Source organism: Zootoca vivipara, chromosome Z (genome assembly GCF_963506605.1).
Source record: "Zootoca vivipara chromosome Z, rZooViv1.1, whole genome shotgun sequence".
Taxonomy (NCBI): domain Eukaryota; kingdom Metazoa; phylum Chordata; class Lepidosauria; order Squamata; family Lacertidae; genus Zootoca; species Zootoca vivipara.
The window spans coordinates 10881274-10908853 of NC_083294.1; the positions used below are offsets into that span (position 1 = coordinate 10881274).

Sequence of the window (27580 nt, forward strand, 5' to 3'; positions counted from 1 at the left end):
CTTGTCTGCTTCATAGCTGTTACCAATAGTAACAACAAATATTAATAAAAAGCAAACAGCAACAACACACTGAGCAATTATATACCTGTATCTGAAGAAGTGTGCATGCACACGAAAGCTCAGACCAATGACAAACTTAGTTGGTCTCTAAGGTGCTACTGGAAGGAATTATATACCACTTTAGGATGCATGCATTTACTTCCATTGCCTTTGTTTATGAGGTCAATAGTTTTATACTAGAATTTTTCATTTGGTGCATGGGTCAAAGCCAAGACTGACTACCTCATGAAGGGCAATTTGTTTCTCCAAGGACAATGCCACAAGCACTACTGCTTGAACCTGCCACAATTGCACCAGAGATTTATTAGCCCAGCCTTTGTCAACCTAGTGCCCTCCTGATCTTCTGGAATGCAACAGCTGTGCTGGCTGAGACTAATGGGAGTTGTAGTCCAAAACATCTGGAGTGCACCAGATTGGCAAGAGCTGCAATAGCCAAATCCCACATCGTCTCTTATTTCAACAAGCTAAAGTTGGGCTGCTAATCAATCTGAAAGAACAGAACTTGCAAACCTTAGTGGCTTATGCTCAGACACTGCTTGAAACACTGATGGGAAGGATTATCTGCAGTAGAAAATTACACCACCTCCCAGTTTGGCTCCAGTTTGGCTTTGCCCTCGGAAAACATTTGGGAACATTTTCCTATAAACCAGGCTTCCTCAACCTCGGCCCTCCAGATGTTTTGAGACTACAATTCCAATCATCCCCGACCACTGGTCCTGCTAGCTAGGGATCATGGGAGTTGTAGGCCAAAAACATCTGGAGGGCCGAGGTTGAGGAAGCCTGCTATAAACTGAAGAACAGCCATGTTTGGTCAGACCAAAAATCTAGGCAGCCCAGTACTGGTCAGATTCCCTCAAGCAAGTTCACAAGCTGAGTAATATGGTGAATGCCTTGGGAGTGCCCATGAACATGTAGCACAATGCATGTTTCTCATGCACAAAGCTCTTGGACATATCTCTGGCATCTCCATTTTAAAAGGATCAAGTAGTAGGAAAACCTCAAACCTCCAGTGGAGACCCTAGAGAGTCATTGTTAGCCAAAGTGCACAGTATTTTTTTAGCTGGACCAAAGGTCTGATTTGGTATAATGCAGCTTCTTATATTTCACAACATTCATTTAAAGGAGCCATATTGAAAATTAGAGTATGTGGACTGTTAACAGATCTCCACACTAGAACTACCAATTGATTTTTTTTTATATTATTATTAACAAGCAATAACTGTAGCTATGTTTTTCTTCTTCAAATGAAATGTGACATACCATTATTATAAATACTAACAATGAAAAGCAAAAATAGTTACTTCATATTCATGTGGCTTTTTGCAACTATGGACTGGCCCCTAACTGCCCTCTGGGAGAATGTCACAAGGGCAAATTCTGACTGAGTCGGAAAGACAGAGACAGTAAAAGACTAAAAGAGAGTCCAGAGGAGTAGTGAAAATAGTACCAATACTCTGACACTTCTAAACTGAAATGTCAGTACATTTCCTCTCTTTTTTGTTAAAATTAAATATCATGAACCAATAGTGATAAATTAGAGTGTGTAAGTATTTATTTTTGTTTCTCAGCATGGTGCATTTGTAAATTTGTTAAAGCTGAAAACATCAACATTAGAAATGCATCCTTCACAGCTTTATGCTCTATTTCCATACACAACCACCAGAAAGATGCAAAATCAAAGTTCCATGTTTGTGTTGCTGGGAGATTTGCTTTTTTTCTTTCTTTCCAAACATTGCTGGTGCTGCCTGCAGTTCACATTAAAGACAACTGTGATGCCTTTAGAGCCTTTAGACGTTAAGCTATATGTTTGGGCATGAATAGAAATCTAAAACTCTCCCCACAGCTAAGTCATCTCATCTGAGACAGGAGACACAGATCCCGCTGCAGTATTTTAAGCCTGTGACACTTCTAATGTACCAAGTGCCTCAGTCGTTTTGTCTACTAGACTTTTATTGCTACAGCACAAACAGCTGTCATTGAACTGTTACCAAAGGGCTGCATTCTGATTGGCTATGAGTAAGAGGCTTTGTGTAGGCTTTGGCCAATTGCAGGAAAATTGACCCAAAAATACATTTTGCCATACTGATTCAATGTTTAATGTATAATACTGTAATCTGATTGATGAGTAATTATTTATTTATTTATTATTATTATTTATTAAATGTCTTAGTTGCCTTCTACAAACAGTCTCAAGGCAACTTACAAACAATATGAAATATAATAGATAGTACCAGGTAAAGATTTTGTATTATAGAACTGTGAAGAGTAGTTAGAGTGTCGGATTAGGACATGGGAGACCAGGGTTCAAATCCCCACTAGGGCATGAAATGCACTGGGTGACCCTAGAGCGGTCACTGCTTCTCAGCCTAACAGGGTTGTTGTGGAGATTAAACAGAGGGGGAAGGAACATGTATGCCACTTTAATTTTAAGCTGCTTGGAGAAAAAGGTGGGATGTAAATGAAATGAAATAAATACATAAATAGGATAACTGAAAACTCGATCTTTTGTGTGCCTGCGACTGCACCATCCCAAAGTGCACTGAAACTGCTTGCACAGGCCACAACAGGGCCCAAGGCTTGGCCTTCTCAGTGGTGGCACTGCAGCTTTGAGACTAACTACACAGCAAGGCCCGGCTACCCTACCCTACTGAGAAAATGAATACATAGAGTGAATATTTTTTATTCTCTCGGGCATTAAAAGATTGATCTATAGGTACTTGGGTAGTTGATTTTTGTTGGTGGTTTTTTAAAGCTGCTATTTTCAAACAACTATATGTCTTTTTGGGTGCTTTTGCTGCAGAAAGACAATCAAGAGTGCTTATAAATCAGAGACAGGTAACCTGTAGCCTTCCAGGTGTTGCCAGACTTCAACTCCCATCACCCCAGCCAGCATGACCATTGGCCAAGAAATGATGGGAAATAGAAGACAGCAACATCTGGCAAGGCACAAGTTTACTAACCCTGTTCTGAACTAAAAGCCAAGAGACTCGCTCATTCCACCTGCAAAGGTTTAGCAAAACCTCCAAAAAATGGGCAATATTCACCCATGATGAAGTGACTTCCACCAGGTGACCATGAAGCCTGTAAATACACCCCACTCCAACCCGCTCAAGGATCTCATTGTGCTGGCTACAATGTGACTCCTGGAAGTTAAAAACCAGAAGCTGACAGATCTCACTTCCACCATTAATTCCCACACCCAGAGGAAGAAGAGGAGGAGGAGTTTGGATTTGATATCCTGCTTTATCACTACCCGAAGGAGTCTCAAAGCGGCTAACATTCTCCTTTCCCTTCCTCCCCCACAACAAACACTCTGTGAGGTGAGTGAGGCTGAGAGACTTCACAGAAGTGTGACTAGCCCAAGGTCACCCAGCAGCTGCATGTGGAGGAGCGGAGACGCGAACCCGGTTCCCCAGATTACAAGTCCACCGCTCTTAACTACTATACCACACTGACTCTGAAAGAAGAGGGACTGCAATAGATGGCTTCCAATTTAATCCCTGATCTCCAGAATGGCATCTCCAGAATCAGTGGGAAAGAATAACAGCTCAGCTCAGTAAGAAGCAGTTACTAATGTCTTGAGGTCTAAATACACAAAGGGGCACAACTCTCTACACTAGTCCTGACTGTGCATTAAGAGCTGCAGCAGAAACCCTCCTCATGCTCCTGCCAAGAGCTTCATTGTGATACGGGGTGTGAGTGGAATTCCCTCCCTCCAGTGTTATGATTGGCATCATCACTTGCCACGTATCAATGCTAGTTAAATATTTTTTTTCCCTTTTGTTGGGAACTGTTTTGATGCTGCTTATGCAATTTCTGCTGAGGTCTAACTTGATAATCGAGTTCTAGATTATTCACTGTAAATGTTTTTGATTGCATTTCTATGCATTTTATTGTGGTGTAACCCACCCTGGAATCATGCAATTGATGAAGGGTGGGATGTAAGTGCAATAAATCAATCACTTAAGCATCACTTTTTAGTTTTCCAAAACACTTTTCAATGGACTTGTCATTCATTTGTAGTTAATTGACACCACTTGGGGGATAGACAGGCCAATTTCAAGAATTCCTCCTTAATGGTACTCAGCTCTACCAGTCTCTGGAAGGAAGGCTCTTGTTATTTTAGGAAGCGAAGAGAGACAAAGGCTCTTCCCATAGTAAAAAACCTGCTTTCAAGCAGCTTGGTGAAAACTTCAGCCTACCTGTGATACTGTAATGCTGCATTTCTTTGCCAGCTCTTCTTTGGCTTCTTCACTGGGGTAGGGGTTGCTGAGGTGAGAGTAAAAATACTCGTTCAAGATTTCTGTGGCTTGTTTACTGAAGTTGCGCCTTTTCCGCCTGCAAAAAGAGGAAAGAAAGCAAGGAAAAAAAGAAATTACAGCTGTGAGACTTGATTACTGAAAGTTAGCTAGGATATAAATATGGAAAGCAGACTTCTCTCTAACCTTTGCTAGTTGAAATTGATGCTTCACCACTTGGCCCTTATCAGGGCCGATGTGAGAGGCTAGTAACTGATAGAAGAGGAGCAATTGCTTATCTGTGGAAGAACCTATTCGCCCATCTCTCTCCATCAAAGGTCCAGATCCCACTTACCTGTTGTTCTTAGAAGTTTAAAGATGCGCAAACCAAGATTTCAGGTTACCGATGAACTTATTTATATTATTTATATATTAATGAGACACACATTTTGGGTGGTGTGGGAAATCCTGACATTGTACAAGGTACTCTGACTTTATCTGCATCTCCACCTGTCTCTTTCCCTCCGAGGCAAGGGTGAGGCAACCTGTGGCCCTCCAGGTGCTATTAGACAAGCACTGCCACAACACCTGATCATTGGCTATTCTGGCTGGGCTGTTCCCATGAGAAGGGAGCAGATGAAGACAGAAGCTGGTATCCACCGGCATAGCAATCCCCGGCAGCACCTGGGGTGTGTGTGTGTGTTATGTGCGTGCACCCCACACACCAGGAGGGAAGAAGCTGGTTTGTGCCATCCCAGCACTGTCAGAAAGAACATTGTGGGGTGCACTGCTGGGAGACTGTCCAGGACTCGGGAGGGAAACCTGCAGGCCAGCACATGCCAGCCACGCCCATCACAGGTGTCCCTTCCAGGTGCCCACTTGGTGAAGTGCTCCATGCTGCTTTTTCCGGCAGCACTGGACCCACTTGTGGCTGGGAGGGATGCAGCAGCTGCAACGCTCAGCAGGCTGGCTTATGCCGCATAAGCGGTGTGCCCAGTGCTGCTTTTTGGGGCAGTACTGCGCCTGCTGGAGGGCAGCTGAGGCTGGGAGGGAGGCGGCTGAGGATGCCCCCCACACCGTGGCGCACCCCATGCTGCGTTTGCAGGCTGTGCTGGGTCCACCTGCTGGAGGGCGCCCTGCAGCCTGTGGTGCCCCTCCCCTACTACTACTACTACTGCTGGTATCTCAATGATGCATCAACTTCGTTGGACTGGTCATGTTGTGCGGATGCCTGATGATTGTCTTCCAAAGCAACTACTCTATTCCGAACTTATAAATGGAAAATGTAATGTTGGTGGTCAACAAAAGAGGTTTAAAGACTGTCTCAAGGCAAATCTTTAAAAATGTAGTATAAACACTGACAACTGGGAAACATTGGCCTGCAAGCACTCCAGTTGGAGTTGCAAGCACTCAATCTCATGATGCAAGGGAGAAACATGCTAAGAGGAACGTATGCTTGGCAAATCCACACCATGATCAACTCCTGCCTGGAAACCAATCTCCCCACTGTGGAAGGATGTGTGGATCCAGAAATCCAGAATTGGCCTCCACAGTCACTTACGGACCCACTGCTAAAACCGTGTTTATGGAAGACAATCTTACTCGGCTACGAGTGATAGAAGAAGAAGAAGAAGAAGAAGAAGAAGAAGAAGAAGAAGAAGAAGAAGAAGAAGAAGAAGAAAGAACCCTAGTTAGGGGTAGGGACAAACATTTGAGCTCTGGTTCAGGCAGCAAAATGCCTTGGGCCAACACTGAAACTGACCCACATCAGACACCTATGAAAAGAGAAAATATCAATCCAAGTTACTCTCTTGGAGCAACAGAGACAAATTTATTTCAGTTTGGAATAGATGTGAACCAGAAGGAAGTGTTGGGCAAGAAGTATTGAGCATAGTTTAATTGTTCAGTTTACTGGTGTGATACTGAAGACAGAGTTGTTATGCATATTTATTTCCTACCCATAATTATCATTACAGATCTCTTCAATAAAACTCAGTTCTTAAAAAGAAAATTCCATGAAGTCTTTTCTCCCCCTCCCTTTAGAAAACTCCCTTTAAGTGTTTTCCCTCCAAGCTCCATTCCCCCTCCAGGCTTGCCACAATCAAACTACCACAATAGGACGGCTACTCCATAGGGAGCTTCCATCTGGCATGCTACAGCCCATCAGTATCATGGTGTGCTTATCCCCCGGCATTCTACCGCTCTCCCTGGAGCCGTGTTTCTCTCATTACTCCACTTCCACTTATTTTGTCTAGGCTTTCTGTTCTTTGAGAGGAACTGTTTGCAAAATATGCTTCTGAAAGGTGCAGCTGTTCCCTTTCCAAGTGCCAGCAACCTCTTTCATTTGCACACCGATTAGGGGTGCACCCATTTGGTAACCAAAATGTCATTGCTGAGTTCTTAAAGTGCTGTCAGGCATGCTGTATAAGGAGGGGGTTGGCAATAAGCTTTACTACCAAAAAGGCCTTGCAACCAACCAGCAGCCCATGCAAAACATGAGAGGACGGGTAAGACTTGGTGATTGGCTGGTATGCGTCAGCCCGTGTAAGGCAAGCTGAGAAGGTAGGATCACACCATGACTGAAGAACCAACAGCGACTAGTGTTAAACTGTTACATCTGTCTGCACCCAGTCAGCATGGAAGTTTGCCTCCTCCGAGTACTAAATATTGGCCATGAACTTCTGCCCCTCCTAGAATAACCACGTCCTTTCTGTCCTTTCATTTGGAAATTCCTGTACGCAGCAAGGATTCATATATAAATTCCTGTCCTGCCAGGAGCTGTTCAGCTGGTCAGAAAAGTTGGCTCTTGCAGCCAACGGATGTCAGGGCACACACAGTTCATCCAGGGGGCTTAACTGAGGGTTCACTAATTTCAGTGGGTCCACTCTGAGTAAGACTAACATTAGCTACACCCCACTGGCTGTAAAGAAAAGTCAAATTCTGTAGTGTTGGACAAATCACCAACAAATCAAAAACAAAACATAAGTCTTGTGACCTACCTGGCATCAAGGAACCGTGATCTCAATATCATGACGGCTTCACAAGTGCTTTGCTTAAGCTGCATCTGGATGGAGCTGAACTTCCGATGGATGATGCCTACCATCCTCTCTATTTCCTTTGGAGAAATGGGGCGTGTCCGACTTTGCTCTCGAAGAAGGTTCATCACGTGTGTGGTAAATTCATTACAAGCCTAAGAAGGAAGGGACAGTTACAGGGGCAAAGTTATAGGGACAGTTACAGGTTTTGGCAAAGTCATATCACATCCTGATCTCAACAAGAAGAAAATGTTTACAAATTTTCTATGTACCCAGCCTTAAGAGAGCTGGTTGTTTTTATTTATTATCAATTAACTCCATTAGCATTTATTATTATTATTAGTTTTAACTCTTGGTAAAGCACTGACAATTGTCTAAGCACTGAACAGAGATTAAAAACAAGACAATTATTGCCCAGAGGCTCACAATCTGATAGACACAATATAAAATGAAAAAGAAATTGGGAGGGAAGAGGAAAGCAAGCATTGGAGCAGCTGCACTTTCAGTGACCAATGCATTGATGGGTTCAGGTTCTTCCCCTTGCCATGATGTTCTTCCTGGGAGACAGGGTGTGCAGTCTCCTAGTGACCTTTGGTTCCCTGGTGGATTATAGGATGGAATAGTCTGAGCAGATTTATAAGTCCCCTGGTTCTGGGAAACCATCAAGCTTTGGCTAGTAATATCTGTTCAGAGACATTATCATCAGTAGTAATGGGGAAGTGACAAAGCTGAGGTTGGTGGTGATTTTACTAGAGGAAAAAGGGAGAAACAAAACAGGTATTTGATGGTAGGATTTAGCTAAGACTATGAGACTTTGGAATAGAGAAGGGCATTCAGAATGAGAGAGGGATATATCCCAGGGAATCCTTCCCCAACCTGGTGCTCTCCAGATGTTTTGGACTACAACTCCCATCAGCCTCAGCGATAATGGCAAATGATTGGTGATTATGGGGGTTGTAGTGCAAAACACATGGAGGGCACAGAGGCTGGGAGACATGTTCTGAGGTGTTGGCAAAAAAATGCAGCAACCTGAAGAAGATAAGCAGGTTGGGGGGGCCGGTCAGGGCCTGGTTGGGAGATATCTGTGAACCCTATGTATGCTGCCCTGAGTTCTATGATAGAAGATAGAGGATATAAATGTGCCAAATATATAAATATGTGGATTTGGCTTCACCTGCCAAACTGATCAACTTAACAGCTAGCATAGCACAAGCTCTTCTCTGGCACATCGGCACCGTCCCCTCTCACAACCTATTCTCCCCCCATTTTTAATTTTAACGCATCAGTTGAAGAAAGTGCTGAGATGAAATCTCCCCCTCCCATTTTATGACCTGAAAATAAATTGGAGTTCAGGGGAACTTCAGCAGTTTGGTGGGTACACAATTTTCAAGGGGAAGCTCACTGGAGCTCCATTGCATTTGCTGAAGTAGGGAATTCAGGGTGTTGTTGGTACCTGTCTGTCTCAAGAGACTATGAAGTGCACCTCCAGGGGTGAAGTAAAACCGCTGGAGAAATCACAGTGTTTGCTGTGGCTCTGCTGTGGCAGAGACCGGTAACTCTAACTGCTGCCTCCCGTGTTGTTTTCACTGTGTTATCAGCACTAAAGTAACCTCACTGGGGAGCAAGCCAGGGCAGTGTGTATGAGGGTCCTGGGCTTCCCAAATGACAAGACCTCCCTTCTCAGCTTCACTGATGTGGTCCAAAGGAAAGCAGAGCAATACATTTGGCCCCAGCTTGGCTGCAGGAGTTGCTGGAAGGAGGCATACAAGACACCATCCAACTGCCTTAGGGACTTCACTCTGGATTTGTGTAGGGTTTACTCCTTAGCCTTTTCTTCTCCCAAAGATGGCCCACAAGGCAGCAGGGACAGATCTTTCATCGGGGTTTACTCTCAAAGCCTTTCTTACAAATGACTATAGTCACAAGGTAGCAGAGGTTCAGGATCAGAGTTTTCCTTCTCTTATATGGGCTGCCTTCCCAGGTTGACATACCCCATCAGCCCCTCACTTCCCTCTACAGCACATGCAGAAACCACCGCTGTTAAACCCACTATTGGTCTCATCTGCTCAATCTGCTGGAGCCTGTCTTTGCATGCAGGGAAGTCTCTAACTCACTGAAGGTTTGAGACCCCTCGGCTGCCCTTAGCTGGCCAGTCAAAGCCATTCTGGGAGTGTGCCTGCTGTCACATGCTGACAGCTTCTAGGGGACACAGGTGAGAAGTGAGTGCAGGGGGAACCAAAGGTGGACAAACTACCCAGAAGGAGCATGACATGTCCCCTGCCTGAGGTACTACCTCTCCCCTAACACTCCATACACAGACAGGGAGCAAATGGCAGCCACCAGCTGCTCAGAGCTGCAAAGGAGCTCCTTTTAAGTCCTGGCCCCCAGTAAATGTGCAAAAGGGGGGCAATCTCATCCACAACCTGCTGCCTCCGAATTCAGGTAGTTTCCCTTCACATCTCTGATCAGTTGGTGACTATTATTTTCTTTCCCCCAGAATTCCCTGAATAAAAAAGATGTTTGTCCTAGTCCTATGTTCTATGTAACTTGAAAGCCCTTATATTATGCTTAACACTCTTGCCCTTCAGCCAACCCTAATAAAAGGGATGGGTTTACGGTCTCTGTAAAGTTCTCTCCACAGTGTGCATCAGGAGCTCTGTGATCAGCTCTTAAGCTTCCACCAACAAGGTGTCCTGATGAAAGGGATCACAACTACATAATCTCCAGTCTCTTTATTCTTTGTATACAAACCAAACATTTTTGCTCCTTGGACCCAACAGAAATCTGTCCTGTTGATATAATCTTTCACATATCTGAAAGCTACAGAACTACCACCTCATTCTCCATTTTCCTTCCTCAAGATTTAACAAGCCTTTCAGGATCAAACTAAGCAATATTTTAATTGCATGATTGCCATTAATCTGTTTTTATAATTTACATAGCAGCTATGGATGTGTGGAAACAGGATAGGGACTGGACTGGAACCATTTCTTCCTTAATAGTCCTGATAAAAAGATTCCTTTCCTCTGGAAGCTGTTACTCACCCAGAAAATAAGCTACTATTAGTGCCAATGGAAGTTCCCCTAATAGCAGCTTCCAGGTGGGGGGGCATTGGTTATAGTGGGAGGGTTAAACCATGGTCCCAAATAATGCTGCCACACACACCCAACAGCTGTTATTTAAAATTTAAAAGTAATACATAATTGTAATCATGCAATTAATGTCAGGCAGTCTTTACGAGAAGAGTTGCTATCCCCATCCCTCTTGTTACTATCCTTTTATCTTATTTGGACCAAATAAGTTATTTGCAGAGCTTATACCAAAATATTTGCTACAAAACAAAAAACAAAACAAAACAAAACCATACCATACATTATAGAAAGCTCCTGTAACCCCAAAGTATGCACCCACAGAAGACCAGTTGCCTGCAGCATCTCTTTACGATTCCCTGCTCAGGCCCTGCTGTCTTCCAATCAGCCTCCATTGGTTTGTGAGTAAATTTTATTCCTACTGCATCTCTACACCCAGCATGATAAATGTTAATTCAATTGTGGCTAGTCCACAAATGCAGCAGGTTTACCTGTCCCAGGAGGAGGCTGTTTGGCTACTCCAGCCTTGCTTCTTTCCACTGAGCCACTGATAAGGGGGTGTTATGAGGTTTTGTAATCACTCCTGATGCAATGACCCCACAGAATGGCCCATTCTTAGAGGTGGTCTGTTGCATTTCTTTACAAGTAACTGTCCTTAGCTTCCTTTCTTCCTATCCATCTTCCAAACAGCAGTTAACATAGACAACAAAGGACAGTGTAATGATCACTCCTACACACTTTAAAAAGCAAACTTTTTCAGGTGCAAGAGTGAAGTTTGCATCCAGTTTTAATCTGGAGAAAAAGTGAGCTTCAGTTGTGAGATGCTTGGGAAACAATAACAGACTAGCTACTTTCTGGGAAGTGGAAGCTGGGGGGTGCTGTTGCATTGATATCCTGTTTATGGGCCTTGTGGAGGCACTTGGTTAGTCACTGTGGGAAACACAGGATGCTGGACTGGATGGACTGTTGGTCTAATCCAGAAGAGCTCTTGTTATAATCCTTAATCACTCTAAAGTTAAGAAAGTGGATAAAGTCACTCTGTTGCTTTTGGACTGCAGGGGGAAGGACAGAGAATTAAGGGCCAGTAGGTAGCTTCACCACTTCTACCCAAGCAAGAACATCAGCAGGGGAAGATCACCCTGGCCCCAACTGGGTATAAATGCCCCATTTACATCTCATAGTTTCATTCTGGCCTTGTCATACTGATTGGATCTCCCTCTTCTATATTTTCATTCCACTCCCTTTGTGCTTCTTCTGCTTTTAGATTGGAATTATTATTTTTTCATTGGCATGCGCCACTTTGGGAGACAATATATGTCTGAAAAGGAGGATAACATTAAAATAAAAGCCACCCACACTCACCTCACCAATTAACCTGGAGGTTAAAAGTTTACAAGCTCAGGTAATGTCTGCCTGTTCAGAGAAGAGAAAATACACCACCACCCTCATCTTCGTTTCCTCCAAACATCTCTCGTAACTTATTAAAGCGAAGACGCCTATGAATGCAAACGCTGATTAGCAATTTGGCAGCAGACCAGCATATCCATGGGATTCACAGAGCTTCCCTTTAAACCAGTAGTTCATACATGATTAATTAGAACATCTCATTTATGTAGTGTGCACTTTAGCTCATTACTCTAAGTAAAATTTGTTAAGTATTTACATTTAGATAATTAAAATCTGGGTACACCCTTAAGAAAGATGCATATGCTTCTGGCACAGTTACTCTCTTTTGCCTTTACACATCTGAAAGTAAAAAATTACAGGTTGTAACCCTCCACCAAGTCTGTAGCGCTTTGAATGCAATGCCTGGCGGAGCACTTGGACCTCACTCCAAGGACTCTTGGGGAGGAAGAAGAAGAACACACATCACTGCTGCATGAAAATAGGAGGGCGAGACTCTTAAGGCCTTGGAGATTTTAACTGCTTTGAGGGCTGGGTTTTTTTTAATACAATCAAGCAATATATAATTTTTATCAGCTAAAATAAATCAAATTAATGGCAGTGGCATCATTCCTGGTTCCTTGAACTACAACTATGTTTCTTACCCCTGAAGAACTAGCATGCACCATGATTCCCAATGTTGCCAGAAATATACAAGTGTACTAAGACCATGGACATATTTTATTTGCTACTATTCCAACAAGAATAATGGAAGCTGGAAGAACAAGCAGGCAAAGTGACCTTAGCTCAGTGGGAGAGCACATACTTTGCATTCAGAAAGTCCTAAGTTCAGTCCCAACCATCTCCAGGTGAAAACTTGGGGAGCTGATGCCAGTACAGTAAGGGTTTACTGAGATGAACCCTAAGGCACTATATGATAGCTTCTTATGTTTCTGGCTTGGAAAAGCTACTCTGGCCTTCACAAAATTAAGCTAATTCAAATGTATGTCTTTGTTTTCCTATCTATACATTAGTCAAACGTGTGAGGGGAAATGAGCTATGCAAATGAAGCTACAACCCCTGCAAATCCTGCCAAGTCCCCACTCCGATTTAAGAGATTTAATAGGTATCGTCCACAGAGAAGCAACTCTTGCTATCATGAGAATTAGAAACATTTTTAATGCAGGGATGGGGGAACCTGTGGCCCTCCACAACTGTTGTGCTCCCAACTCCCAGCAGTCTTAGTGGGTCAGAAATGATAATAGTTGTAATCCACCAACATCTGGGGAGGCACAAGCACCCAATTCCTTCTGCTGAGTGTTTGCCCTTCTCCAGATGTATCCTTGAGTATAAAGGTCTGATGGATCAGACCAAAGGTTTGTGTAATCCAATGTATTGCTTTCCACAGTGACCAACCAGGTTAAGCCTTTCTTGCAGGGAAAATACTTCACCCCATAGATAATATCTTTGGTTGCCCTTTTCTGCAGCTTTCCTAACTCTGCAAACATCCTTTCTGAGATGGGGTAACAAGGAGAGATCCATGAAGGTGATGGCAGCAGGCTCCCAGCTGCTCCGGGAGGTTTGGGACATTTCCAATACTTTTGCCTACAGCAAAAATGTATTTCAATGTAATTATAGAAGATAGCTTTCAATATGCCATCTCTATTACAGTAGCTGTAAATTATGAAGAGAAGCATTTCTCCTGGCACTGAGAAAGTGGGTGAGAAGCTGATGGTGTGACACACTTTCTGGAGAGCTCCCCCGCCCCCGGGCTTTCCTGCTGCTTTTAAGTGCATTTCCTTAACTGGCAACAAATGTCAAAATCAAACTCTGGGCAGGGGGGAGGAAGGAGGGTGGGAGAAAAACACAGCAATAATGACAACATTGGCCTTTGCTTCTAGGTTCAAAGAAGGCAATGAGAACAAAAAAGGCAATGAGACTTGATGGTGCTTTAAAGACTGTGGGGGCAGCACTACAGCTGAATAGGAAGTCCAAATGGAGCAACTCACACTTCCTGTTTCCAGGGCTGGGTACAGCATTCACAATTAGGGCTCTTGGGTTTAACTGAGGCTTTGTGAAACTCTTTTGTGAAACCTTAAGATCATCTGAATTCCTGATAAGCCATCCAGAACTGCTAGAACCAAAGTAGTCCCTGCCCTATTGTACCACACCAGATGTTTTAGAGTAAGTGGGATGTGGTTAGGCACCATCCAGGATCAGCTCTAGGTTTGAGGGGGACCTCAGCAAAGTGCCTTCTGATGGCATTGAAGCCCTTTGCCACTGTGGGCTTAACACAGCAGCATTGGCAAGCAGACAGCTTTAAATGGTGCCTTTAAGACCTTCACATGGATGGTGCGCCATTTTGTCCTAAAGGAAAAGTATATGGAGTGGGTGGGACTGTGGAAAGTTAAATTGGCAGCTCCACAACCTAGTTGTTTCTCCCCTGATTACAGTACCAGTTTAATGAGGGAGATCTAATAGTTGCCCAAAGATGCCACATGCTCAAGCCAGCTCTGGCAGCATCTCTTCCTAAAGGCCAATACTTGCACCACTCCCTCCATTTTAGTAGGGAGTGAATTTCATTTGCTCACCACCCACCTCTTGTTTTGCTTTCATCTTAATTCTACCTGTATCTCGACATGCACTAATTGTGACCTAGCCAAAATGAACACAACAACCAATCATGAACTGTGGTCTGCTAGGGATCTTTTCAAAGCACTGGAAGCTGCCAACTGACACAGGATCTGGTTGCTACCAAATCAGGCCAATGGTCTACCTGGTCCAAGAGTGCCAACACCATGGCAACAGCTCTCCAAGGTAAGGGGATGTTTTCCCAAGTCCTAATACTTGAAAATTGTTTATTTATATGGTGCCATTGGCATGGCATTGATAGGCTCCTGCCCTGAGAAGTTAACATTCCAATTTTTGACAGCACAGAATATGACAGAGAGGGGATGGAAGAGCGGCAGGCCAAGTTAACTACAAACTGGTCCAGCAGCCTGTTGCTCAGCATTCCTTGCATCCTGCTACTAAGCTACAGTTGCAATGAGTTTCTCAGATCAACCATACTTTCTGCTACAGGTTCCTCTTGACCCTTTCCCTATGTTTATGGGTGGATTTAACCAATAATGTATAAATGGCTAGGGACTAGGTTACCAGAAAGATTGCTGTCTCCCACAGATATCTATCTTCAGATGTCTTGCTCTGTGTGTCGCTGTCAAATGAGGTGAAGTGGATCGTTACAAAGGACAGAGCCTTTTCAGTAGTGGCTCCCCAGAACCTATTATTTTAGGTTCCACAGAGAGGCTTGTCTGACACCTTTTTTACAGTCTTTTTGGTGAGGACTTCTTTTTAAAAAAATCTTGAACTTTTAAACTTGTGCTTTAAAATAGACCCTCTGCCTTTGCTGCTTTAATAGCTATTCTAATGGCGCTTTAGAAAACTCTTTTTTAGTATAACTGTAAGCTGAGCTAGAATTTGTATCATTCTGTCTGGAATAGATAAAAGTTTTCTGTTGCTGTGCTTACTGTGTTTTCATTATTGCATGTTTTAATATTGTATTACTACTGTATTTCAATTGTATTATTTATTTATTACTGTATTTTACTGTATTTTGTAAGTCATCTAGGGAACTTTACTAATGTGTGACCGTATCAAATTTAATACTGATTATATTGAGCTAAATGTGGATCTGAAAAGGCTGAAGGTCTACTAGTCTGGATATCTCTCTCTCTCTCTCTCTCTCTCTCTCTCTCTCTCTCTCTCTCTCTCTCTCTCTCTCTCTCTCTCTCTCTCTCACACACACACACACACACACACACATGTTTATTTTAAATTGCCCCAAGTATTCTCTCTCCCTTCCCAGATGAAATCTAGACTGATCTACCTGCTTTCTCTTCACAAACATCTCATGGCCCCTCCACCAGTCTACCCTCCCCTGCTCCCACGTGTAGAAACCTTTCAGAAAACCTGGAGCCAATCAAGACAGAGGAGCGGTCCCATTTGCCCCTCAGCTGCAGAGACAGGCACAGTTCGAGACAAACTAGTACGAGACAGTTTGCTACAAGGCATGAAAAAAATTATCATATTTCTGTACAGTAGACACTGCTGAGTGTCAGGACTAACAGGGGAAAACTTGCGTGTTCACATCCGCTCTGTCTCTCCCTCTCCCAGCAGCGTTTCTCTCCCCCTCCCTCCCCACCTCAGTTTCCTGGGGTTTGGACGGATGGATCTGACATTTCAGTTGAAACCTTTGCAAATGGAGCTACGGGGCTTGAACGCTGGGCTCCTTCCAAATGCTTACATTTATTACAGTCAGAGGCTACAAGGCCAGGGAAATGACGGCCCACAACAATCAGAATTTATTTCTGCTCCCGTTCTGTCTGTTGAGGTTTTCCATGCACCATTTTCATTTAAAGTGTGGTCGATGTTCCTTTGTCTCTACTACAGTTACAACAAGAGGTCTAGAAATCTGCACCTAAAAAGACCAATATTCTGGGACTTGAAGAAATAATGGAGGTCAGCCCTTCTTGACTTCAAAGTATCTGCAGAAAATTGAGGGGGGGTGGATTAGTAGAATTTTTTTTTCAGGATGACCAAGCCAAAAGGCATGCATAAAGAAAAGCAGGGGCATTCAATGGGGGGAAATCAGAAGCCAACATTCCATACAAGAAATGCCACATTCTTGGTACACAATATAAATAAGAGTAATTGCAAAAGAAGATACATTATTTCACCCTAGTGAACAAATCATTAGACTCAATTTGCTTTATCACAGACATGAAATATGCTCAGCAATTGTAGAAGTTGCTTCTTATTTGTTATTATTTTCAGAGGTGTAGTCATGCTACTCTCTTGCAAAAACCAATCAGAGTCACCTTAAAATACAAACTAATTCATTACGGCAGAAGTGGACCTGAATCCATGGAAGCTTATTCCAAAGTAAGTAAACTTATACCCCACCTTCCTGTTTCTGGAAAAACCACTCAAGGTGGATTATAGCATAATTATGAAAATAACAAACTGTTTAAACAATAAAATATAATCAAAATAGTTTTCAAACAAAATTAGGTTTATTAGTAACAGTCCAACATACTTAGGTTGGAGACAGTAGCTTTTTAAAAAGGAGGTATAGCAAGCATTGCTGCCCAGAGAATATAAATTCATCTCACTGTTGCTTCTGGTGAACTAGAATGTTTTTTTGTTTTTGTGGGGGGAGGATAGCCACCTGCAAATTCTGTATGACAAGCTACAGAAAGACTGAAGGAAAATGCAGGCATGCACTAAGGAAAATACCCCTTCTAACTCTCTTAGAAACCAGCTTCCATTTGCTTCCTGTTAGTTAAACTACTACTCCAGGTAATCTGCAAATTAGTGCAGAAATAGAAATGCAGAAGTGGAGACAATAAAAAAAATTATACCCAACATTAATGTGTAGGTCCTGTCCTTGTTTGGATAACTGAGCCGAACTCACCCCATGCAGAAGCCTGCAGATGCACCATCCAGAGAAACTTTCTGCACAGACATAGGTTTTATTTCTAACACCTCCTCCAGCTGCAGCAACCAGTTCTTGGATTCAGTAATTTTTGTAGGTGGCTTTTTGAAGACAATAATAATTGGTCCTCAGGGTTATGAGAAATATCATGAAAGCATGGCTGTGATTAATCTTGTACACACACAAACACACAGCCAATCCACAATCTTCTGCTGAATTAGAACTAAACCAGCTGAACGGGTTGATTCATACTGCCATCATAAATGAACAAACATTTTATTTCTGAGGTGTTAACCTTTCAAACCCAAGACTGTTTCCAGACTGGCTTTAGAAAGGGCATTTTATATTAAGCTACAAGAAAACAAAAAGTAGGGGGGAAATGAAATTTTTAAGCAAACACTTCAAATGCAATTGATTTTTTCTCCATCCCCCCAAATGTCAATTGTACTTGGGTAGTAAGGAAGCTGTTTTTATTATAACATGAAATAAATTCATAATGGCCTTATAATATTCATTCTGAGATGCATTTTTTTAAAAGTCAAAGGTGCATTTAAATGCTTTTTGTTGTAATGTTTTCTGCTAGTCACTGCAATTTGTAACCAAAATACCGAAACTAGCTAGGAACCTCCAGAAAGGAAAACTTTCCTCACATTGGTGGTGTACACTCTTGTAACAAAGATGCTGAGATAGGCAAAAACCACACCAAGCTGCATGTTTTCTGGTAGGACTGCAGCCTCTGATTAACCCCCATTTAGCAACTGGATTTTGTGGTTTCACTTCAAGTTGTTTCAGCTGACACACTCCCAGGGAAGTGCCAGAGCCAAGCCATAGAAGCCAGGACTTCCTTATAAAGTTCTGCTCAGAAAACCAGCCACAAGTTCCTATGGTTCATTGAGCTGATATGGTTCAAGCTTCAGAAGCTTTATAAGGCACCTCAGGGAAACAAAATGACATTGCCAGTGGTACAGCAACAAAGCCAGAGTCTCTGGTCTTCCCTTTCTAAATCTGTGAAAAATTATGTGAACATGGATGGACAATCTCTCCATCATTTGTTGACAAAAGGCTACTGAGTAACTGAACCCCTCAAGAGAAAAGTACGGGGTAGAGGGGTATATGTGGTTTCATTGGGGGAGGGCAGTTATTAACACTTTTAATAAAAATCAAACCATAGGTCATATTGAAAATAACCTACAGCAAGCACAGAATCATCTACAAAAAAAAAAAAAGTTGAGAGCAAAGTAAAATAAGTAAAGCACTTCTGACTGATTTGTCCTAGAAGTAGAATCCTAACTCACAGTAAATGACTAATCTCTCTAATGCAGTCATCTGGATTTTTCAAAGCACTTACAGACACTTACAGAGTGGCACTAGCCCACAGGTTGGGAACCTTTTTCAGCCTAAGTTCCCAGTTCCCTTCTGGGCAACTTTCAAGAGGCCGTGCATCTGTGGTAGGTGAGGCCAAAAGCACAAGTGGGTGAAACAACAAATGTAAATTTTACCTTTGTACAGCAGTGTGCTTTCTACCAGACACTCATTCACAATTCTTTATCCTCCATCCAGGGAAGCAAGAGGCATTGTCAGAGTTTAAGGACACTTTCCAGCCATGCAAAAACACTCAAGAAGGGTGTGATATGGGGCTGGGGAGAGGTGTGGGAGGAGTATCGAGGGCCAGACAGAGAGGGTTGGAGGGCATGACGTTCCCTACTTTTGTTCTAGCCAAACCACATTTATCTCAACCCTCTAGCTACAATATGGTGATAATCACATCAGCCTACCTTCCAGGGCCATTGGTGAGGATTAATGCAATAAAAAATCTGAAGCACTTGGAGGACTTGAAATATGCTATGTAATTGACTACCTATTATTGTTTCTGACAGCAGTTTAAAATTTGACAGGATCTAGTATGGCTGCTCCTCCAAGTTTCAAGTTGTGGGCTTATTGAACCTTACTTACTTGAAGTTACTTGTTGATGTTGCTAATCTTTAAGCTATTGATTTTTGAAAGCATGGCATAAACAAACAGTACTTTGCAGGTTGGGCTCTAGCAAAACAGAGGACAATGGAGCCACATATATTCAAGGGAGATGATTGTCATTCTAACCTGTTCATATTTCTCCAGCTCTGTGTGATAGATCTGTCTGATCTGGGTCAATTTGGCCCTGTAATCTGAATGTTCAATAGAGTTATCCGAAGATCCACCAGAAGCTGCTGCTGCTGCTGCTGCTGCCGCTGATCCTCCACCTTTCTCAGGACCTGAAACCCCTTCTGCCAGAAGCATATTGTCCAATCTCATTAGCTGGGGGTCAGGAGGGTCTTCCTCTTGAGCTCCTCGGATGCTGAGACCTTTAGGTGAAGGAAATAACAAGAAGAAAAATTACCTAAGTTAATATAACCTGTTTCCAGTAAATCTTCTAACTATTCCACTGGCTCAGAGAATGGAAAGCAGCAGGAGTCACACACACACACACACACACACACACACACACACACACACACACACACACACACACACATACATTGCTGGGAGCCATTTTCATATGGATTTGTGAAGGCTTCCAATCCTAGCAGTTGTCGTTTAAGGAGGAAGGTATTACTAAGCACTCCGTACACACTATGCTAAAAAGTAATGATCTTTCAAGATTTTGAACCAAAATAACCCAAATTCTGCATCAAGAAGAGAAGAATTCTGTGAATTGAATAAGTTAATCAATGCATTCACTGTTATAAAATGTAAGCAAATGGCTCAAAGTACTCAAAGGATCACAGAAAGCAGAAATATTAAACAAGGACACTGTTCCTACAATAATATGTTTAGGTCACACCAATTGCTAAAGTCAGCCTTTTACAGTTGATGCAATAATATGAGCAGCAGTCAAGGACCAGCAGATTCTTCTAAAGAGTTGGCAGTGGACTGAGCCACTGTTATCATGGGCTGCTTTATAAGCTTTTGGATCTTTACCTGAGGATAAAAATGTTTACTGTATTATAATTAAATATAATAAATAATTTGCATAAAATAAATGTGCATTTATTTACTTATTTTGTACCACATCCATTAGTAACAAAACGGTGTGCAACAAGAAAGTTAAGAGGGTTAGTAACCTGCTTACAATTTTTAACTGGAATACCAAACTGTCTAGTCAGCAAAATATTCCACACATGTATTTTGCACAAATACGATGGCTTGGGGTTATTTCTGGTTCAAGGAAAAGCAGGGGAGGGTTCCACTTCACTGATAGGTCAAGGGATATACTGTAGTACTGGTACTTTATATCCTTCCAGAGGATCACCCTTCCTGAGGAGATAATCATTAGGTCTTAGATCTACTGAATGCAATATGCATAGTCTGCAGTGCCCAGCTCTGCTGTAAAGAATGCTGTGATGTATGCAGCCTCAAAACCACTGGTTCTTTTTGTTTTTTAACCACCCAGAAAGTTTAAATTGCCATTCCATGCTAAAACGTGTTCAAAATTGCCAGCATTGTTATCAGCAGCTAGCAGAGAAGCACCAGCGTTTATTTTAAAATAATAATAATAATAAATAAAGTTTCCACCTCTAACCAGAGGATCCCAAAATGGCATCCAATCACCAGTCTCATCTGACTATTATAGATCAAGGCTGACAATTTGTAGGTTTAATCAGGTCAAATGGGCTTGCTGCCAAGATGCTCTCAACACCACTGAAAAACAAAGTTGAGATATAATTACAGTTGGGGGTGGGAATCACTAGAGCCATGGCTCCTTGGATCGGCATTTCTATTTAAGATGCAATACAACCCAAAAATATCCCAGCTCAATTAACCTCTTCAAATCGGTTTAAAAGCAGGTATTCCTGACAGATCCCCTGAGGGGGAGGAGCTGGCACCTACTGAGTCTGCATGCCGATTCTGCCTTCTGTGGTGTTCATGTTGTTGTTTATACACAGCGGCACACAAGCTCTGCATCAGGTGCAGCTGACATGACAGTAACATCCATAAACTGCCAAGTGTTCAGCTCAGAAGTGGCAGTTAAATTTGACTCACTTGCATGAATCTAGCCCAATTCCTCATAGGTGTGGAGGTGGAGAATGAGACAGATTTGTGACCGGTCTGCCCTGCACAAACATCAGCCAATCCCTTGTCATATATTTGACACATGTATTAAAACAAACAAACAAACAAACAAACAAACAAAAAACTTTGAAATCAACCACCTTTGTAGCAAGCACCAGTTGCCTGCAATATTGTTAAGACAAGTGAAATGACTGAAAAATTGCTTATATTTATCATTGATAGATGGTCAAGATTTGAAGTGGGCTATACCTATGCATGCCCCACTAAAACCAAAGGATGAATGCATCCCTCATTAATATGCAGAATGGCAACTGTAATGCCCTATTGTCCAAGAATGCACAAACAGAGCAAGATCTGGGCAAAAAGCAGTAAGCGGGTGTTAGGGAAGCACAATTCTATAGTGCATGTTTGGTATACAGAAGATCCCTGGTCACTGGCATTGCTGGGTAATAAAGACCCTTAATAATATGATATCCACAAGCTCCACCCCATCTCTAATTTTTGCCAAACCATGTCCCACCATGGAGTGCAGTACCACAGGTTAGGAGCATCCCATCTTGTACTTAGAAGCTGCTTTGGAGTGTTACAAGTGCCTCACACCTTTAATGAGGTAGGACAGTATTATGACCTCCAAATTGCAGGTGGGGGACTGAGTTAAAGAAGGAATGTGGCTTGCCTACGTGAGTTCTTGGCAGAGGTGACTTTCAGTCCAGGGACTTACCAATTCATACGGTAATTCATCCCCTTAGCCACTATGTTACATAAACCTTGTTTCCACCCATCTGTAATAAGTATAAAGTTGGTTGATTATATGGAGCGATTGATTGTAGATACTGAGGACTTATTGAGAATTTTAAGTGCTGCCCCAACTTCTCATATTTTTTATTTCTCCATCCACCATCTTTATTATTATATACATGTTGAAAACCATGGGTGTTAAAAAGGGGGTTGCATTTTCTCCTTTTATCAGTGAATCTTATTTTAATTTCATCAACCTACTTCAACACCCCACACACAAAGCACACTAAATAATTTGGATGCCACACACATTGTTCTTCCTTCCCCCTTTTCAACCTGGCTTCTGCTTCATCTTACCCAGATCTGAACACTCACTGCAAAAGTTGGTGAGCGATATTCTGTCTGATATGTTGCTTTTCTTGTCCCCACCCCATAAAACAAGCTTCTTCTTGACATGATAAGAATCTCACCATTCCACATTAAGCTCTCAGAATTGTGTGTGTGGATCCTAAAACGTTTGGAAGGCAGAAAGCCAACTTGATAAATTATCACATGTTTCTTCTTCTCCCACGTCTTCAGTACACCCCAATTACCTTCAAATTCTAAATTTGTTTTTGGGATACTGACACTGGAGTTTGTTCACTGCTTGGACTTGACAATGCACATTTGCTTCCTTGTTATAAAATGTTTCATCTTTGCTATTTCATCTTATCAGGTTCTCATTAAAGCATTAAGCAATATTCTACATGGTTAGCCTATTCCTGCTAAGGGCTTCAATTCCTCTCCTAAGGAAAAACAAACAGGCTTTTGCTAATTTATATACGTTACTTCATTAACTCTATGAGAATTTTTAAATGGCTGCTCACTGAGCTAGGCAGCTGAGTGCATGCTTTGCATGGAAGCAGCCTCAGCTCTAGCCTCCAATATTTCCACTTAAAAGATTCTGGAAGAAAAAAACTCTGTTCAAGACACTGGATAGACAAGGATAATATGGACAGTATTGGGCTAGATGCACCATTAGTCTGATTTGAAGAAAAGACTTTTGAGAGAGGAGGGCAGGTATCCTTATAACACTAAGATGGGCAAAAGGTAGATTGGAATCTACAGGTAAGTCTCTGGGTGATTTTCAGTAGATAACAAGGATTTCAACCCCCAATAACTTGACAATTGTTTAACCCCCAGTGAGGTCAGCTTGGCACCTTTGATGACATATTTTCGGCACAAAGTAAAAACCTACTGTTTTCTCAAGCTTTTGGTGATTTATTATAGTTTTGTTTTTGCTGTCAGTATGCTGATAGTATGCTGACAAACCTTCTGTGGCTGCATGGGGGTATTTTGTATTTTTTTTAATGAACTGCATGGAAGCTTTAACAATGTGCTGATATTATAATGTATTCTATTTATGCTTATGTATTTAATTAGTACGCGGGTGGCGCTGTGGCTTAAACCACTGAGCCTAGGGCTTGCCGATCAGAAGGTCGGTGGTTCAAATCCCCGCGATGGGGTGAGCTCCCGTTGCTGCCAATCTAACAGTTTGAAAGCACATCAAAGTGCAAGTAGATAAATAGGTACAGCGGGAAGGTAAATGGCATTTCCGTGTGCTGCTCTGGTTTGCTAGAAGCAGCTTTGACATGCTGGCCACATGACCTGGAAGCTGAACGCTGGCTCCCGCGGCCAATAATGTGATATGAGCGCTGCAACCCCAGAGTCGGTCACGACTGGACCTAATGATCAGGGGTCCCTTTACCTTTAATTTTAATTTTTTAATTAAATTTAAGTATTTAATTATGCTATGTCACTGTGGTGTATGGGGTGTTAGGGGAGGGGTAGTACCTCTGGTGGAGGACACATCATGCGTGGCTCCTAGAAGTTGTCAGCATGTGACAGCAGCCACACCCCAGGAATGGCTTTAGCCAGCTAAACCTGGTGAAGGTAGCTGATGCGTCTCAAACCCTTGGTGAGTTAGGGACTTCCCTGAAGGCAAAGACAGGCTCTGGTGGATTGAGGGGATGAGACCAATAGGGGTCCAATGGTTAAGAAGGCGGTTTCTGCATGTGCTGTAGAGGGAAGTGAGGGGCAGATGGAACTTGTCAACCTGGGAAGGCAGTCCATATAGGACAAGCAACTCCTGCAGCCAAGCTGGTGCCAAATGTATTATTCTGCATTCCTTTGGCCTACATCAGGCCTACATGCACCCTGGGAAGGTCACTTTGGTTTTTCTTCACCCCAGAGGTGCACTCCATTGTCTCTCAAGACAGATGGATGCCAACAATATAAGTCACTTGGAGACCTCTGTATAATAATCAGTCTAATAAATACAAAAGATAACAGCAATAACAACAAATAAAAAAACAAGTTACCACCCTGCCCTGGTTGCCCTTGTTTTAATTGCCTCTCTCTCAAACTTAGTGTTCCTCATCAGTCAAATAAGAGTATTAAATGGTTGCCTTTATTAGCCTTTGTACAACTATGCTGGTCAGTTTCAGCGCTCTGTGCTAAAAGCCGTCAGCTGCAGTAAATTCAGCTACTGTATAGATCTGTATGTGTACATTATGGTTTCCTGATTTAACGCTCCATGAGATCCCTTATATTGCAGATGCACAGAAACAACCACAAACCCTCTCAGGCTCTACTACCAATATAAGCCCTTTTGCACCTGCCTCTCACTGGTGGATTGGGTGGTTGTTATAGAAAAGAAAGATGTTTTCACAAACCTGAAATCTGCCTGCCACTACTCTGTGGTTTTCAAACTTCCAAGCCTCTGGGCACCTCTTTCATATTGACTTCCCTACGAAAACCACCACTACCTGATCATATTCAACACAGGCCTGAGGGTACCTATGTACCTGCAGGAGCTTATGGTGGCAATCAGAAATGGGAGACCAGTCATTTTCTGGCCATGGCTAGTATTACAGTATAAATATGACACAGTTTAAAAATTGCACAGTTTGGAACAAGGGCTATGAAACTGCTAGGGCAAAATGGCACAGTTGTTTCCAGATAACTTTGGATTGTTTCCAAATGAAATCTGTTTTGACTACCTGCAGTGAGTCCTACCCCAGTTCTTAGCAAGTTACACAGTCCATTGCATATGCTGGTACACCAAGAGAAGGAGGAAAGGATGATCTGTTAACATTTATTCTGGTTTGAGGCGCTACTTAAGCAATACCTACAAGACCATGTGTGGGGGAAAGAGGATGAACCATTTCCATCTCTATCTTCCTTCATTAATTTTTGAATTACAGTTATCAACACAAGTATATAATGAACAAGAAGGCTGTTATTCTATAGACGGGGTGATGGGAAATATTGTCCTACTCTAGGTCTTTTGATATTGACTGGATAAAAATCAACTCTGTCTTCCTGGGTCTGTGTTTCTCCTCCTTTAAAGAGGATCTCACAAGCTCACCTTATTTGCCAAGCCAAGCCTTTCCTTTATTCAACAGCTTCAGACAATGGATGCTACCTAGCATCTGCCTTTATAAATTATGCACCAATAATATATGTATTTTTGACATATAAGCTCACACTGTGGCTATTGTTTCTCTATTTTTATTCCTCAGTATATCAACCTACAAGTTTATTACTGCTTAGCTCGCTGACCTTTCAATGCATCGTGGTATTAAGGTACAGAGTGGGCTTGAAAGAACACAATAATACATCACTTCCAGCACAATTGGAGAGGTACTAATGGCACTGGAAGTGCAAGGACTCAAGCTGGAGAGCTATGCATCGGCCTAAAGCCAAATCTTTCCACATTAAATATGGCAGCTTGAGCTGGTACACCTTTGATAGATCTTTCAGGACCACTTTCATGCCTGACAATTTCTTTTCCTCTAGGCAAAGTTTCAAAAATCTTCATGGGTGAGCTGTAGAGTTAACCACAAACCTGTTTGCTCTCTATTTCCATCTACTTAAAGCCACACCATTCATTTTGGTATCTGCAGGATCCAGACAAATCACATAAACAGACGCTAAAACATTGTTTAACAATGAACTTGGCTTTGTTATAGAACCACAGTTTTAGCATATCTTTCAGCAGATCCTAATTAGCTGTCTTTCAACGCGCTGTGCACCTGCCCCCACAGATAACAGACGAGCGCGCCTGCACAGGCGACGGCATTCAGAGGCCAATAAATAAATTGCAGGTCAAAATTATTACAAAGCTTTTCCTCCGAATAAACCCATCTCCTTCACAATACAAAGCCGTCGATATGAAAAGCACCTAAAAACCCACTCAAATGGTATGATTACAGGGGCCGTTTGAGTTTAATAATCCGACTGTAGTTCAGGCATTTTCAACAGCTCATTAAGGGTTCATTAATATATGGGCAAGCTTTTGAATTATAAATAAGCAGATTAGAAACCCGTGGTGTCTGAATTGTATAGTAGGTATCTTGGCTAACAGAGTAATATTGCAAGCACAATGAAAGGTTGGCCCAAGAGAGTTCTGCTGGAGATACAGGGCATGGCTTTCTCCATCGTCTTTATTAATTTCATAAAACTGTAAAGTTGGAAGGGACCACAGGACATCTAGTCCAACCCCCTGCAATGCAGGAATGTTTTGCCCATTGTGGGGCTCAAATCCACGACCCTGAGAGTCTTATGATCTACCGACTGAGCAATCCCTTTGCCTTGCTTGTTCACCTTGTGAAGTGCATGTGTGTTATTTTTCTGAAGTGGTAAATCAAGAATTTTAAGACATGCCAACCAACCACCATATATATGGACCCTAGTGTTCCACAGAAACACCAAAGACTCAACTCAAAGATGTAATCACCACCAAATCACCTTCCTAGTTCCATAAGAGCTGTCTGATTGGCAATACATTTTGCTTAGATGGATGGGTGTGTGTGTGTGTGTGTGTGTGTGTGTGGATACTAGTCTCCTATACAAAGATAAAGTTCACATTCATTGCTCTGCTTGTTTTTGCTTCTAGGCCCACCCACCACTGGCATATGTCCCTGGGAGATTGCTCAGAAGGGAATGTGGTCCCTAGGCTGAAAAATGTTCCCTATCCGTGACTTTGAGAATTTAGTGGGGGTAGAGAAACACCATCAAGAGACAAAGACTGCTGAAGTTCATTTACAAAGTAACAGGCTAAGATCTGAGGTTGTTCAATCCCAAAAAAACCGAAAAGTACAGAGATCTTGGCTGCTAGCTCTATTTTGCCTCCTTGAGGCATTTCTAACATGAGAACAGATATCTGAAAATGCCAGCCCTTCATTTTCTATAAAGCATCAGCAGAGAATAATGACTGCTCTCATATAAAAACACAATTTAATGTTGTCATGCTGCAATATTGTGTTGGTGTGGCAATTAACATGGCTGGTCTTAACACAAACCCTGAGAGCCATGCCTAGTCTCCATCTACATCACTAGCTTCCCCAGCAGCCACTGAAACCAGGAGCACTCTCTCCAGAAGTCAGTGGAACACACAAATAACATCATGAGCCACAGAGCACAGCTACCGTATATACCACCAAATCTAAT

The 27580-nt window shown here is 42.4% G+C and overlaps 1 protein-coding gene across 4 annotated transcripts in view; it reads right to left on the reverse strand.

Annotated features, from left to right (window-relative positions):
- The window catches only part of PBX3 (PBX homeobox 3), a 224048-nt gene that overhangs the window by 25678 nt on the left and 170790 nt on the right, over positions 1-27580 (reverse strand). For all 4 annotated transcript variants that reach the window (XM_035112891.2, XM_035112892.2, XM_035112890.2 and 1 more), the window contains 3 exons: positions 19400-19641; positions 7298-7488; positions 4263-4398 (listed from right to left, as the gene is read on the reverse strand). In XM_035112891.2, the coding sequence (XP_034968782.1) occupies positions 4263-4398; positions 7298-7488; positions 19400-19641 (569 nt within the window). The remainder of the gene's footprint in view (positions 1-4262; positions 4399-7297; positions 7489-19399; positions 19642-27580) is intronic.